The 16750-nt window shown below is 37.4% G+C and overlaps 1 protein-coding gene across 1 annotated transcript in view; it reads left to right on the top strand.

Annotated features, from left to right (window-relative positions):
• The window catches only part of pcdh15a (protocadherin-related 15a), a 365233-nt gene that overhangs the window by 326915 nt on the left and 21568 nt on the right, over positions 1 to 16750 (top strand). Inside the window, exons 31-33 of the mRNA XM_077236392.1 lie at positions 10187 to 10405; positions 13834 to 13842; positions 14282 to 14395. Of these exons, the coding sequence (XP_077092507.1) occupies positions 10187 to 10405; positions 13834 to 13842; positions 14282 to 14395 (342 nt within the window). The remainder of the gene's footprint in view (positions 1 to 10186; positions 10406 to 13833; positions 13843 to 14281; positions 14396 to 16750) is intronic.

The following is a 16750-nucleotide window of genomic DNA, read 5'->3' on the forward strand; positions in this document are numbered from 1 at the left end:
TGGCTCTCAAGGGCACTCCAGCTGATAACCGTTACACCTGTCCTTTTCAGCCGAGAGGAAAAGGAGCCTGACGTTCAGACACACAGCAATACACTCATTTGAACTCTGCTGTGCCCCATGACTCAGCAGGGAGACGCGTCTGTCACTGGGATCCAACACAAGTCATCAGGATTCTGTTCAAATATGTGTTTACTGAGCCAACACACACATCTCATTCATATTCACAAGCACAGGAGTTCACAGACCACCTGCCTTATTCTGCCTTTCTAGTCAAACATCTTACCCTTGTACACATTTTATTTTGTTCACCGTGAGATGTGTTCTGCTTGTGTTTGTATCTCTACCAAAGCAGAACAGCTGCCCAGATGAAAATTTTCATGGGTCTGAAGTTACTGGTAACATTCCTTTAGAGAAATAAAGACACAAATGAAACAACCGTTGACAGAAATAATTAGCAAGAATTTGAGCTCATATTAAAATATTTTACAATTTTAAATGGAATTAAATTAGTTGAGATCTCAACTATTTAAGATTGCATGTGAGGGTCTCAGGAGTAAATCTGATAAATAGAAGATTCATGCAGAGAGGTCTCTCTTTGCTCTACATTTTGGTCTCCATCTCCATTAAATTGTGTAAATGTTTTCAGAACCAACTGAGATATTTAATGAATGATTATTGTTGTAGTGTTATTGTTGTTTACTCAACCACCTTAGCTCTAAAATCTCATTCAAACGTGTAGATTTGAACTGTGAAGACAGGTTGTATTGTTGTCCATGATGTAAAAAAAAAAAAAAGAAAGAAAAAAAAAACTTGGGTTCTTGTTTGCCATTCATGCTCAACTGCAAATGATTTTTGAGAGCTAAAGTAAAATCAGTGTTAATTTAGTATTATTTATATACTATCATATTATTTATTAATATTTTGAATGAGCTATTTTAGTTTAGTTTTTAGTAATTTAGTTATGTGCTTTTGTCATTTTTATTTGTAATATTTCAGTATTTTTAATACTTCTATACAGCTTTGATTTTTTTTTTTCTTTTAGTAATTTTAGTACTACTTTAACTCGTTCAATTTCCATTTAGTAAACATTTTAATAACATTTTATTTCAGCTTTATTTCAAATAAATTTAAATTTAATACTTTAGATTTAGTTAACAACAGCTACACTGTGGTGAATAACTTTTTTTCCTTGCATAAAAGGTATTACATTTTACTTACAATGACTAGGAATTGTGATTTTAATTATTTAAAAAAAAAAATTGTATGGAGCACAGAATGGCATTCTTCTTTTGTGTTTTAATGGAAGAAAAAAAAATCAAACAAGTTTAGAATAACATGGGTGTCACAGATTGACCTAGGATGAAGACAAGGTACACAAAGACGATCTCAAATGCTGCGTAACTTTATTAAATGAAACAAAAGAGAATAATCCAACAACATAGACTAATCCAAACAAGTGAAGGCAACGCAACATTGTGCTAGAGCACAGACAACACCAGACAATGAACTTAACAAACTGAGGGCATTATAAAGATAGAGAACAGAGAACTAATTATCAAAATAGAAACAGATGTGAGTTCATCAATGAAACAATGAATGGCAACAGAAGGCAAACACAGGAAATGACGAATTGTAGATTTGTAAATCATGCTTTTCCCCATTGTTGAATCACGGAAGCTACACGAGAGAAACAGGCATAGAAAAATAAGGCTACATGAGAGGTGGTCTTCATTCCAGATTTCTCTTCTCCCCATTTCTCTATTCTCTCACCCCATCATGCCTCTGTTTCTCCTTCCTCTCACCCGCTCATGCCTTTATGTTTCAGTCAATACAGTAAGAATTGAGCTTATATACACCACTCTGGGACTTACAACTTCCTTATAAGCTAGCAAAACATGTTGCTTATGTTTAAAAATGGAATGTATACCTAATGCTTACACACAGTACAATCCACTTTCCACATTAAGAAACTATCCCTCGGTGTATACATTTGTGGTTCATTTGCATCAGTTGAAACATTCCTTTCCTTGTAAAGAACATGCCAACTGTACACATTTGAAGTATCATCGGAACATCTTTGCTCAGTGAACGTTGCATTGCACACATACCTCTAAGCAAAATCTATAACTCATCCCATATCTCTGATCGTATTTCTCACATGTACAACATACTCTGACTCATTAAATACATTATGAAATTATGATGAAAATGAATAAAGAAAAATAATACACAAAAATAACATTAAACAGTACATTTTTAGTCTTCACGAATAACAAACTAAGGGGACGTTTACACGACAACGATGTCCTAAAAACAGAAAAGTTTTTCCTTTTTCTTTTTTGCATAAAGATGAAAATGTTATCAAAATGATCCCCGTTAAAACTGATCTGCGAAAACACCTAAAAACACTGTATTATTCATGCCAGGCTAGAAGTTGGCAATGTCACTTTGAAACACTACGCTCCTATAGACTGAACACGTAATACGCATGCGCATGACGTCACAGTTTTAACAAATTTGATCATGCGGAAACCTGTTTTCAAAAGTTTGCATTTTCAGGCCCCCAAAACGTGTCGTCGTGTTAATTAACGGCCATAACACATAAAAAGTTTTCAATGTTTTAGTTGATGTTTTAGTCAATGTTTTAGTCGTTTTGCCCCTCAAAGTCCTGGAAAATGAAACGGAGAACGCAACATTGTGATAGAGGGAGGCTAAATAATGAATTTAAATTTTTGACTGAAGTGTCCCTTCAACCGTCGGTTCGCTATGGTATTAAACTATTTGGGACTAAAAAATAAACATTTAGGCCTGGTCCGCTTAGCATTCACATTGGCATTTTAACACAGAATCTAAAGATACCGAACCTAAAGGCATAGGGGGAAGCCCTTTATTTTACAGTCCAGTTTCCCTTGTACATACTGTACTTTATACTTATTGTTGTAATTACAATAACTGGGTAATAATTAGGTCCTGAACCTACCCCTAAACCTAATCTTATCCCATGTAGTTACCTTATAATACTCAGTACTTTCTTGGTAAGGACACAGTAAGTACATTGAACTTGCACGTACTGTATAATAAAGTGCAACCACATAGGGATAAATTCACAACCTGATTGGTCGGCTTTTATTATGTATTTCTTGACAGAACTTACCGAACTTACAAAACAGTACTGTGTCCTGGTCTAAATGCTCTCGTTGTATGTGCGTAGCCTGCATATGATGGTATTTTGACCAGCTGAGAACTCGTGAAGAGTTCGTAAAAATATGTAATGGTGTCAAAACAGTGGCAGGAATCCCTCGGTCACACACACAAACGAAAGTCTGCTGAGATGAGACATGGTTCTGATGCCTGTTCTGAACTGAACTGCACAAGTTTGTTTGGAAGCGGACCGAGACCCATCTTGTCAGTGGTCTCGGTCCACTTGTTTGGTGCGCACCAGGGTTCGGATCAGCGTTTACACTTATTCAAATGAACTGCACTACAGAGCAAACGCACCAGGTTTGTTTTAATCGAACCAAACATGCTAAGTGTGTTGCACACCCTCAGTTATATGGGGACATACTGTTCTTTAGACTTTGTTTTTGTTTGTGTGTACTGTATGTACCTTCCTGGCTGAAACAGCAGACTGCAGATTTTTTTAGCTTTTTCCTTTTTATATGTTCAGCTGGAGACAAGGTTGTTTTCTTGTGTCTCGGGTCATAAAAATCTAAATCTGCTCTGCACAGCTTTAGAGTCTGAGCTGCACCTCAGCGTTCACAAAAGTTCCCTTCACAAAACTAGTTTCTTTGTCCAGAATCCATCTGGTCTCTCTCAGTAGTGTTTTGAATGAATAAATCAAGTCATCCTGCTGGTTAGAAGCCCACTGACTCTGAAATACGATAAAGACAGTCAGCCATGGTTGAGCACGTTCACACTGCGTGTCTGTAACAGCGTGAGTGTTGTTTCTCTTCCTCCACAACAGGGACATGATTCAGAGAGATGAAGGACTTTTGGGTGAAATCACAGGTTAAATCGGGAATATGAAACATTCCAGGAGCTTTCATTAACAAAGAAATAAAATATTCTCCCCATGTCATGTATGCTACAGTTCAGCTTGAGTTTGTTCCATTGTGCCTCCAATTAGTGGAACATTTAGCATCTAAAGTTTTAATAATTAATTATTAGTTAGCGGCCAAGCACCAAAGGTGCGTAGTCATTTATTGTAACCGTTGGCGTTCTTATTATTATTTTGCTTCTTCTTCCGCTCTTGAGTCTATGGCAACCTATAGAACCGCTTGTGGGAAAGTTGTGAAATCGGGTACACATAACAAGTCTGAACTGTCACCATAGCAAATTTGGAGTCTCTAACTCAATCCCTCTAGCGCCATTACCTGTCCAAATTTGAGTCCATGTTTATGCTAATAATTTTTGAACCGTAAGGGCTAGAGACGAAATTGCAAGGGAGCTCATGGCGATTCAATTGCACCCTATGACGTAATTTTCCGTCATGAAAAGTCATTTTGAATTTAGCTTTTTCAAACTCGTTCTAGAAGTTTTGTTCCATTTTCACCAATATTGAACCTGATCATCTTCAAACCAAGCTGGCAAAAGGTTATTGAATTCAAGTTGATTAATTTAACTGTCTTTGAATGACTGTGAAAAAAGACAAGGCTATGTCTCCACAACGCTTTATCGTATTCAGACCAATTTTGGTAGATGTCATCACAAACATGCTCTGAGACAACATGCTACGTTTTGGCGCAGTGCCACCTACTGGTCCGGAGATACAAAAAAGGGCTATTAATGCTTCTGAATGGTTTGTACAAAAATCATAAAAGTGGTCTCGTTAGATTTGGGGCAGCATGCCGAGTCAAATGATATCCAACGATATCCAATATCGTCCTGGTTACTAATGTAACCTTCGTTCCCTGAAGGAGGGAACAAGAGACGTAACGTCGACGTTACAACGTAATTGGGATCACTTCAGCCCTATCAACTTCGAGTGTCTACAGAACGAGGCAATGAATGTTGGTGTGCGTGAGAAGCGTCACGCGCCCTGCCCCACAGCGCGGGTATAAACAGGAAGCGGAAGCACACATTCATTGTTTTTCGCTGAGGAGCCGAGATTGTGCCGACGGCCATACAGCGATGGTCAGAAACCATGGTGACAGGACGTTACATCTCCCGTTCCCTCCTTCAGAGACGAGGGTTACATTAGTAGCCGAGACGTTCCCTTTCAGTCGCTCACGTTCGACGCAACGTCGATGTGACAACGTAATTGGGATCCCATGCAAAACAGCAAGGTTGCTGCCACATCCAGAGCCCTACGCAAGACTCTCAGACCCCCAACTGGCTGGGGCGGAAGGCCTGCTTAAAGGGAGTTCAAACTGCTGTTCCGTCATACCCCACACAGTGGAACTCTTTGGATAACACTGGGAAAGCGTGCCATTCTAGGGGAGAGGGACGCTGCGGAAACCACATCCTGCCCGAAAGGAGGTGACGTGAAGAATACACATATGGACTGGGAGTGGGCAGTGCAACATATGGAATGTCACTGGGGTGGCTCCAGCCTGAAAAGAGGGAGGCTACAAAAGACAGTACCGGCAGAGCGGACTCTGCCAAGGGAAAGACATGGGCTCAACGCAAGGAGCTGATCGTGGAAGAATACGCATATGGGATCGCATATGGGATCGCCGCAGGGATCACCACATATGGAACCCAGCCTAGCACAAGTTATACCAGCATACGAGCACTAGGCCTGGTGTCGGACGCTCCGCAACATCCAACTGCCGAAGGGGTGCGCAGGAACTCTACAGGGTTCTCCTGAGTGGGGAACTTGATTGGAGCAGAGAAGCGCACATATCCACTCCATGTGTAGGGGAGTGGCGCAGCAAGCCCACACTAGAGCGGGATCTTTGGTGTTACCGGCTGGTTGAAGCGAAACCGGCTGTTAGGTGTCGGCTAGCCCGCAGCTCTACAGATATATGTCAGCGAGGCGCCGTGTGCCAGCGCCCAAGAAGAAGCGTTCCCTAGTGGAGTGGGCTCTCAACCCGGGCGGGTAAGGCACGCCTTGGGCTTAGTAAGCCAAGGCGATGGCATCCACTATCCAGGGGGCCATCCTCGGCTTGGAGACAGCCTTTCCCTTCTGCTGGCCTCCGTAACAGACGAAGAGCTGATCTGAGGTCCTGAGGCTTTGCTTTCTGTCCACGTACAGGCGTAGAGCGCGGCTGGCACAGAGAAAAGCCAAGGCTGGGTCTGCCTCCTCCTAAGGCCGCGCTTGCAGGTTCACCACCTGGTCCAGGAAGGGAGTGGTGGGAACCTTGGGTGGTGCTGAAGTGATCCCAATTACGTCGTCACGTCAACGTTACGTCGAACATGAGCGACTAAAAGGGAACGAATGTTATCAAATCGTTGAACAGAATGAGCCGTCGATATCGGCCATTTTGAATTATGTAAAATGCTGTATTTTAAAAATGCATTAGCGTACTTTTACACAACTCGGTATGAGTTGTGTAATTTGCAATATTTGGATCAAACCTCCTTTTAGCATTTATATGTTTAATAATTAATTATATTAAGCATTATTCTTTCTTCTATAGCTGCATGAAACCAACACTCATAATAATGGCTTTATTTTATTTTTAATACTATCACCAATAAGACTTTCCAATATATTTAAATTGCATTACTACAGTTCCGTTGCATTATCACTGGATATTGTATATATACCATTCAAGAATATGTATGAGGTTTCTTTAGATGCATTTGGTATTGGAATATTTAACAAATTGTTGTATTAAGGACATGTAGGACATAAATGTATGTATTACATAATATTGCATATAGTCCCCATCATTTCTACCAGCTTCTTGTATGTTTCTTAAAGGTGATTAATTCCACTTAAAAGTGTGAGCCCAGTAATAAGCTTGGAAATGAAAACAAATGTTTTTTTTATTATTATTATTTAATTGTAGATAAAAACGTGTTTAACTTATGGCAGTCTGAGCAAATAATGACCTGTTTTAAATCATATAAAGGGATAAATTTCACAGAAAATGTAAAATTATGTCATCATTTACTCACCTTCGTTTCATTACAAACTTGTACGACTTACTTTCGTCTGCACAATACAGAAGAAGATATTCTGAAGAATGTTTCAACTATTTTGGCAATACAAATTAAAGTCAATAGGGACAACAACAAAAAAACAACATGAGACGTTTTTCAATATCTTTTTTTGTGTTCCACAGAAGAAAAGTTAAACACAACAATAACAGTAAGAGTCAGTAAATGTTAGGGGTGAGCGAGTACAGCATTATCTGTATCTGTATCTGTATCTGTTAACCATATGAATTATCTGTATCTGTATCTGTACTCGGACTGGGCGGGGCCTAACCCGGAAGTGGGCGGGATTTAACCCGGAAGTGGGTCAGGTTGTCTTGAAATGGGCGGGGCTTTAACCGGTATGGTATTTTAAGCATGCAATTGATATGGGTTGTTCAGAAATTGTTATTTATTGCTGATTAGAAAACTATTTACTCATTATTCTGTATCACTGATCATGAGAGGGGGGGGGGGGGGGTGTTTGTGTTTTTGTGAGTGTAGCAGCTTAATTTGTAATATTATTTATAACACAACTACCTTTATTTTATTTATAAAATACAGCAAGAAAGTGTCACTCAGTGCGTGAAGTAAAAAAAAACTGGTTAGAGCCAGCAGACGGTTTAAAAAAAAAACTCAGATGACCGGCAGAGAGAGAGAGAGAGAGTGTGTGTGTGTGTGTTGCTAGCTAATTCATTTGTAATATAGTTTTATACCACTACTTCCTTTATTTTTTTTAATGAAATCCAGCAAAAAGTGTCAGACACTCAGTGCATGAAGTAAAACAAACGGTTTAAAAAAAAAAAAAAAACTCCGACTGGCAGAGACGCAGAATGCGAGTCGCATTCTACCAAGCACCACGTCTGAACAAACCCCACGTTTACCAGAACTCTACTGGTTAATAAGTAAGTGTACTACAAACCGAAGTAAAAAACAAACCTGAAGCTGAAGAAACCCTAAACGTTAACGGAAAAAAGACCCGCGAACCTGAGTGACTGAGGGAGAGACAGAGGGAGAGAGTGTTCTGTGTGTGAGTGAGCAGAGCGGGACACAGCAGCACAATAAATCAAATCTGTATGCGTGTAGGGGAGGGGCGTTGTGACTAGTCTATCACAGAACGCAGACACAGTCAGCTACCCAATGAGGATTTTTATTCAATCCGAGCACAGATATTGACTCGTATTACTCGTATTATACTCGTACTCTGCAAAAGTGCTTTATCCGTACCGGATACTCGTTTCAGCCGAGTATCCGGCTCAACTCTAGTAAATGTTATATCCCTTTAACAGCTTGATCTGATGGAATGTGGACAGCTCTAAATACAGGTGTAAATAGGTTGTAAATTCCAAATAGCAACAAAGTTACTTAGTACACATTTACAAACAAAATCTATGCATCCTCATTTCTTTAATGCTGAAAGAAAACTCCTCAGATGTTGTGAAGCTCATGTGCATGGCGTTGCAGGTCTGTTTGACCACATAGATCAAACACATGCAGTCTTTCATCAGTCTTTAAACCTGGATCATCGATTGTGTTTGAACAGTCCTGTTTACTAGGTGCTTCTGTTGAAGTGTTCTCTTGTAGGAGGGCTAATTGGTCTGCCAGGGATACTTATGAAGTACTTAACAAGCAGGTCTATTTAAACATTATTGATCAGCAAAATGTCAACAAAGGCAATACTTTTTAGATTTTACATCAGCTGGGGAGAAAAGGACTCAAGCTCTGCTTTGAAGTGGCTTTAATAATTAGTGCTATGTCAAGATATAAAATTATAATAACTCAGGTTGATACTAGCACAGTCAAGCCACTGTAGGAGAGAATGAGGATTTCCACATCATGTTGCCTATAGTAACCCATAAGATGAACTGGAAAAGGCTAAATACTGCCGAGCGGATGCTGTCCTCATTAGCAGGATTCTTGGCTCCTACTTCTGTGCTGAAGATGCTTTGCATTGACACTGAATGTTGACAACATCTAGCTGTCAATCATCTCAAGGCTGTCATAGTCAGTACAGAATACACGTAATGTGTGGGTGAGCAGAAATGTACAGTATTGTATCACCATAAAAAGGTGCTTACTGTACATATACAGGTACATATTTGTGTATGGAAAAGATTGAAATTACACATACCATTTTTAATTTTTTAATTTTAGTTTATTTTGGTACTGTCACAATTACACTTTTCAATATACACTACCTCGGGAAAAAAAAAAGGTGTTTATGTTTCTAGTATGTTATGATTGGCAACAGTTGGCTTAACAGTTTACATTTCTAACCCTAATTGGAGTATGTAGCTTTTCATTTCTTAAACAATCATGTAGGAAGACACATCATGACCATATTCCAGGATGACAATGTCAAGATTCATCAGGCTCAAGTGTGAAAGAATGGGAAGGAGCATGAAGAATCATTTTTTGATTCAAGACCTTAGTCCAAGAGTCCAGACCTTAAATTCATTGAAAGTCTTCAGGATCTGCTGGAGTAGACTTTACAGAGTGATGAACTCTTAGACTGTCAATACAAGATCTTATCCAAAAATGTATGATGGAAATAACATCACAACATTCATTTCGATCAAGAGGTGCATACATTTTTGGATCTTGTTTTGACAATTCTTTATGCTCCCTCCCAACCATTATTTTATATTTTGAGCCTGTGAATCCTGACATTGTCATTCTGGAATATGGCCATGATGTGTCTTCCTACATGGTTGTTTAAGAAAATAATAGCTACACACTCCATCAATTAGTTTTAGAAGTTGGCAAACTTAACATGCTAAACAAAATATTCACTGCAATATGATCCAGTCATAGACTCTTATTTGCCTTAAATCCTTTTTTTTTTTTTTTGGTTGGACAGTGTATTTCAATTACATCACTACAGTTGCATTATTACTGAACCCACCTGAAAAGTGTGTGCTACTTTGTGCTTTTTTTGTGCTCATGCACTTTTATGTAAGTTTTTTTGTTTTTGTTTTTGTGAGTATGATGACTTACTGTACAGGTACAGGATATATTTGTTTTAGTAACATTTTAAATTTTAAGTATTCTCTAAAAATGGAAATGTATTTTAAATGAATATGTGCAAACATGTATTTGACAGGTTCCTGGATGGGAAGATTCTGGATATCAATAAAGAGTTCCAGCCGTACTTGGGCGAGGGTGGGCGGATTCTGGAGATCCGTTCTCCTGACATTGTGGCGAGTGTGAAGAAGGCTGCGCAGGCGGTGGGCTACACAGAGGGGGCGCTGTTGGCACTGGCCATAATCATCATTCTGTGCTGCATCCCTGCTATTCTTATCATTATGGTGACATACAAACAGTGAGTACAATATTCTTACTTTTCGAATGTCAGTCCTCTCAATGACAATCAGCCTCATAAGTCGCATATTTCACCTTTTTAAACAGCTTATAATGATAATGATTTATTCAGTGCAGTTTGATGCATGTAGTTGGCAACACGCTATTTTCTAGTGTGCTAGAAAACAATCCCATCAAACTGAATTTACTTACTACTTAATTTACTTGCAATAAAATGTGCAAATAACTAATAATAATAATAATAAGAAGTAGTAGTAGTAGTAATTGTAGTTTTATTAGCCAGTCAATAAATCCAAAACTTTGTAAACTGTAATTTGTTTTCCCTTATGTGTTTTTTTTATAACTGTATTCATATCATTTATATCCATAAATGAGAAAAATGACACATAAAAAATAGGGCTGCATGATATTGGAAAAAAAATCTTGCAATATTTTTTTTCTACGATATATATTGTGATATGAAAACAATATCACCAGATGACTTGAATAGCTCGAAACTGGAAAGAATCAATAATTCTAGAATGCTTGGGGTGATTTTGCAGGGGAGAAAATAATAAACAAATTACAAGCATAGGTAAATACAATAGAACAAATATACAAATCATATAAGCAGTGGTTTGTTTTTAAGGGAAGTCTAACAGTATTCAGGTACAGAAATTTATAATCAATAACCACTTCATAGTATTCATTGTGTAAATTTAATGAATTAATTAATATTAATAAGTAAAAAAAAATTTGTCTTTGGTTTATGTTGTTTGATTAACATTAATGACACAGACAGAAGCATGGATTATTATGCTGCTGTCACTTTCAGACCGAATGCACAGATCTAGTAAAATGATACGCATCTGTTTTCTTTCTCAATTATTTTACGTTCGCATAAGCCATAAGTGATTTAGAGTGTACGTGTCCTTTCAAGCACAAATAGATTCGGAAGAGAATGTAATTTGGTGTTCGCGTGCCGTCTGTGCTGCTCTGTGTGTGGGCGTCTTGAACTGACAGTGATCAAATTTCACTCAATGTAATGTTAATGTTAAACTTTGCAATTAAACCCGAGAATCACTTGCGTTTCAACCCGTGGTGCCTGGTCCGTACAGATCATACGATCCTTATACTTGACATCGTACATCCTGCGATGTGACTATCGATGCTAAAACGATATATCTTGCAGACCTAATTCCTAAAATAAAGTTTTGAGTTATTTTACATCTTATTTCGACAGTTACTTTTTTAAAAGTTTGAGAATCTCCAAATGTGAATTTTGTTTAGTCAATATTTAAAGGGATAGTTCAAAAAATGAAAATTCTGTCAGTATTTACACAAATTCAGATATTTTTGATTAAATCTGAAAGCTGGATCACTCCTCTATAGGCTTCTAAGGGATTGAAACTTGTTCCCCGAAAAGTTATTAAAGACATCGTTAAAATAGTCCAAGTGACTACAGTGGCTCAATCTGAAGTTTATCAAACAACGAGAATACTTTTTGTGCGCAAAACCCCCCAAAAATAACGACTTTATTTCAACTATTCATTTCCTTCTCTGTAGGCCTCGAGTCAGTTCACTAGTTTAACAGCGTAAGCTTCTGTTGTTGTACATCACACGCATCACCCACATGACCAGCGTCGGCCAATAATGAGCCTACGTGTGACGTAGCACTACGCAATCACACTACGTTAACTGACTAGAGGCCCACAGAGAAGGAAATGAATAGTTGAAATAAAGTCCTTATTTTTGTTTGTTTTTGCGCACAAAAAGTATTCTCATTTCTTGATAAACTAAAGATTGAGCCACTGTAGTCACTTGGACTATTTTAATGATGTCTTTAATAACTTTTTGGGGCTGGCAAGTTTCAATACCTTAAGAAGCCTATGGAGGATTGATCCAGTTCCAGCTCTCAGATTTAATCAAGAATATCTTAATTCGTGTTCCGAAGATGAACGACGGTCTTACGGGGTTGGAACAACGTGAGGATTAGTAAATACTGACAGAATTTTCATTTTTGGGTGAACTATCCCTTTAACTACATGAGACTATTAGACCTTTAGCTAGCAGTTAAATATATATATATATATATATAAAGACAAAATATTACTTGTACATATCTATTTGTAACCTCTGAGGTTCAGAGAGCGTTGAGGACAGGCTGTGAAAACATGCACAGTAGGTGAGGTAGATGGATTATTGGATGCCAGGTTTAAAAATGGCTTTTTTCAGTAATTAACCATGCTAAAAGGCTAATCTCCCAGCCAGCTCTGTGTGAAAACAGATTAATTATAAGCGTTTGTGACATATCCCAGGCATTCGATCCATCCGTCACATCCCATGAAAGCCTAGCATATGGGCCTGCTCTCTACACACTGCAGCTCCTCTGAGACGGAGAGAGAGAGTGTGAGTGTGGTCCTGACCTTCTGCACACACCGATGAGTCCGTCATCAGCTATTGTGTAAATACATAACAGATGGATAATCACAGAGCGAAAACAAACAGCTAAGCACACACATCTACGTGTGACGCTCACTCTCACACGCGCACACACTCATGCATGGCTGCATTCAGATGTTTTTACACATATTTAAGAGTTTATATGGTGGTTAGACTGTTGTATTAAAGGTGAATTGACTTTTCTATGTAATTTAAATTGGTTGTTTGGAAAAGATGCGTTATGGGAGACACTGGTGTTAGCTTGTATCACAGCACAGCACTATCTTCTGAGTAATTGCATTCTGGTTAAATAAATAATATTGAGAGGGCCATGTTTTTGATAGCCTCCAGGGAAGCCTATAGTCAGGACAAGAGAGTGTGTGTGGAAGAAATACAAAGATAGGAAGTAGAATAGAGTGTGAGGTTAATGCTGAGGGCCGTAATGTTTCTCAACTGTGGAGATGCAGGATACACTGGGATTATCCTGTACTCATATCACATTTTACAGCATGAATTATGCACACCTGCAGCTACAATCACAACAATTTCAGTGGGCTGCATGATTCAACACTAGGAGCATTTTCTGGCCTGCGAAATCATAATTTGGACTGCCAATCAATTAATAATATTATATTATATTGTATATAATATTTTATATGAATTTTTTATTATATTATATTATATTATATTATATTATATTATATTATATTATATTATATTATATTATATTATATTAAAACCACGCATTCCACCCTAGGGGTTGCTGGTTTATAATATAATATAATATAATATAATATAATATAATATAATATAATATATCGCATCGTATCGTATTGTATTATCAATCCATTGTCCAAACTGCATGCCCTCTGTAGGGGTTGTGAGATTATTATATTAATATAATATCATATTTTGTTGCATTATTCCTGTGCCAAATTATCTAATAATATTTTTTTCCTCTTCCTCTTTCCCTGCCCTCCTATTGCTGCATGTGGACTCTACACTCAGATTCAAAGAGTAAGTTCAAATTCTTCTTTTTGATTAATTATTTGCCGGGAGACTGTGTGATTTTATACCCTCGTTATACAGTTCAGATCTTTAAAAAGGGAACATATGAGTATGAGTGCATGAATTGTGATGAGGAGCAAAGGACATACTCACTCCAGCCCTCTCTGATTCCAGCGCAATAGCGATGCCTTTGAAAATGAACAGAAATTACTGGTTTCATGACCTCACAGAGAACAAATTGAGCCAAGTTCAGTTCCCTCCTAATAAAACACCTCATCTCAGTGTGAAAGGTGCTGAATATCCCATGATATTTTGCAATGCATGAATAAAAAGTGCTGGAATAGATCAAATGAGAGTTGCCTGAGCTCCAGACCTCATATCCTCCAATAATAGAGCTGAAATGAGCCCTTTGAAAGAAGGAAACTCACTCTTTGGGGGTGCTTTACAGGAGGCAGGCCGAGTGTGCCAAAACTGCCCGGATCCAGATGTCACTTCCTACTGCCAAATCAACAGGAGGTGGCGCTCCGACCAATCTCTACGAGGAACTGGGAGACGGCGGCATGTAAGTCACCTGTCCTAAATAATACCTTCTACCTTCAGAAGAGACAGCAGAGAGATGATTTACGAGATTTGTGTGTGCCTGTGAACATGTTTTGGGTGAGTGTGTCTGTAGGAAGCCAGAGAATAGTTCACCCAAAAAAATACATTTGTGACGTATATTTCTGTCATCATTCCAAACTTGTATGACGTTTGTTGTTGGTACACCACAGAAATATTTTGGACCAAAACAGGATCATCAAAATAGTCCATAGTAGTATATTTAGTCAAATTTGAAGGGTTTGTTCACCCAGAAATAAAAATTCTGTCATTAATTACTCACCCTCATGTCATTCCAAAACTGTAAGACTTTCATTCATCTTCGGAAATGAGTAAAGACATCATTAAAGTAATCCATGTGGTTAAAGTGGTTAAAGCTCAATTGTATGAAGCTTATTTATTTTATTTTATATGCTTTGTTTGTTAAAAAACAAACATAATTTACCACTTTATTTACAAAATATTACTCCCCAACACACGTTCACGAGAGCACCACGACGCATGCATATTGTGTTAACACGAGAGCAGACGTTGCAGGAACTGAATATTTAGTAAGTAAAGTGGTAAATTATGTTTAGGGATTTTTTTGCACATACAAAGCACCTGCATTGCTTCAAAAAAATTGAAGTTAAACCAATGGCTGCACTTTTGGCTTTAATATTAGGACTATCCGAGATATGCTCACTGGACATTTTAGTGCAGCAGGAGTCCAGTGCCAAGCTAAAGGCTGTTGTGAGTGGAATGAAATGTTAATAGATTAAAAGATTATAGCCACAGCACAGCATCTGCGTCCCTCAGGTAAAGGCTTTTAAAGTGCTTTTGATTGAATGCAATCAAAACAAATGCAGCTGCTAACACAAATAGACAGCGAAAAAGACGAGGTTTTGTATTGAATTCATTATAATAGAAGCTGAACTGCAGTTTAATACCATCAACAGAAAGGAACAGGACATAAGGGCAGAATTTGTTTTCTTGTTTATCTGGGCAAACAGTTTGTTCTTGAGTTGTATATGAATAATAACATAGCCTGTCAGCAACCTTACAAAATAATTTTCTCTCTCTGTGACCCACACACACACACACACACACACACACACACACACATATACAGGCCTATATATACAAAAAAAATTCAAAATTATATTTTGTTATAAGAAAATGAAGGCTAATTTAGAAAATAAAATGGGTATTTCTCATGACATTCTATCTGATACATGTCTTGATGGACATTTAAAAAAATACTGTGAACCAGTGTTATTTTAGTATCATTTTTTTAAATGAGATTGAAATATTTTGAATTCATTTTTTATTATTATACTTTCCAGATTTTTGTATTTTCTAATTTAATTTTAATTTCAGTCAAAGTTGCAGTACTTTTTATAATTTTTTTGTTATTTTTATAAGTTATTGTCCATATTTTTATTTTTATACCGTTTTATTTTTGGCAGTTTTAGTGCATTAAAATAATTAACTAAATGAAAATTATAAATTTTGCTTTTGTAACTAGCTGAAATAAAATAAGTTTCAGGGTTTTTTCACATTTTATTTCGGGTAACTGTAATTTCATTTCAAGTAATGAAACATGTTTTTATGGTTTACTTTTAGTTTTCATTAACTTTATAATAACCTTGCTGTGAAAAGTGCAAAAAACAACAACAACAACAACAACAACAACAAATAGACACATTATGGTAACAAGAAATTGTAGTGCATGTACCTCTTAATGGTCCTTAAATACTTGTCATTTTCTTGATTTAATGTTATTTTTCAATTGATTTTGGGGTGAAATGTGACCTGGAAATATTTTCTTTACATTGCCATTTCAAATGAAATTTTACCCTCTTTAGTTTTGTTTTTTGCACGTATCTTAATGCTCATTTCTTTGCATGTGTAATGAATGGTTGAACGGATGAGTGGTTGAATTTCCTCTCTATTTGCCTTTTGTGTCTCTTGGGCCCCTTTAGATGGGATATTAACATGAATTCCATATTTAGAGAATATCTGGATGTTATTTAGCTGGATTGCATTTATTCCTTGCTCTTACAGTGTGAATACTTACGTATTACTTGCATAATTACACCGTGTGTGAATAACAAAAACACATTTGCATTGGTGTAAAAAGTAGGATTTTGTGTGCATTTACATCTGGCTTTTAAAGTTGTCATGTTTCTGATTCAGTTACTTTAATGCCAAATGTGAACAGGGCCTGTCTGTGTTAAATTGTTATCATATCCCTCTGTCTACATGAATTTTTCCTCTCATGTTTCATTCATTCTCATCTTCTCTCTGTATTTTCCAGGCTTGGACTACAGTGAGTAAC

Source organism: Siphateles boraxobius, unplaced genomic scaffold (genome assembly GCF_051911475.1).
Source record: "Siphateles boraxobius isolate OS27281-9 unplaced genomic scaffold, OSU_SipBor_1 20, whole genome shotgun sequence".
Lineage (NCBI taxonomy): Eukaryota > Metazoa > Chordata > Actinopteri > Cypriniformes > Leuciscidae > Siphateles > Siphateles boraxobius.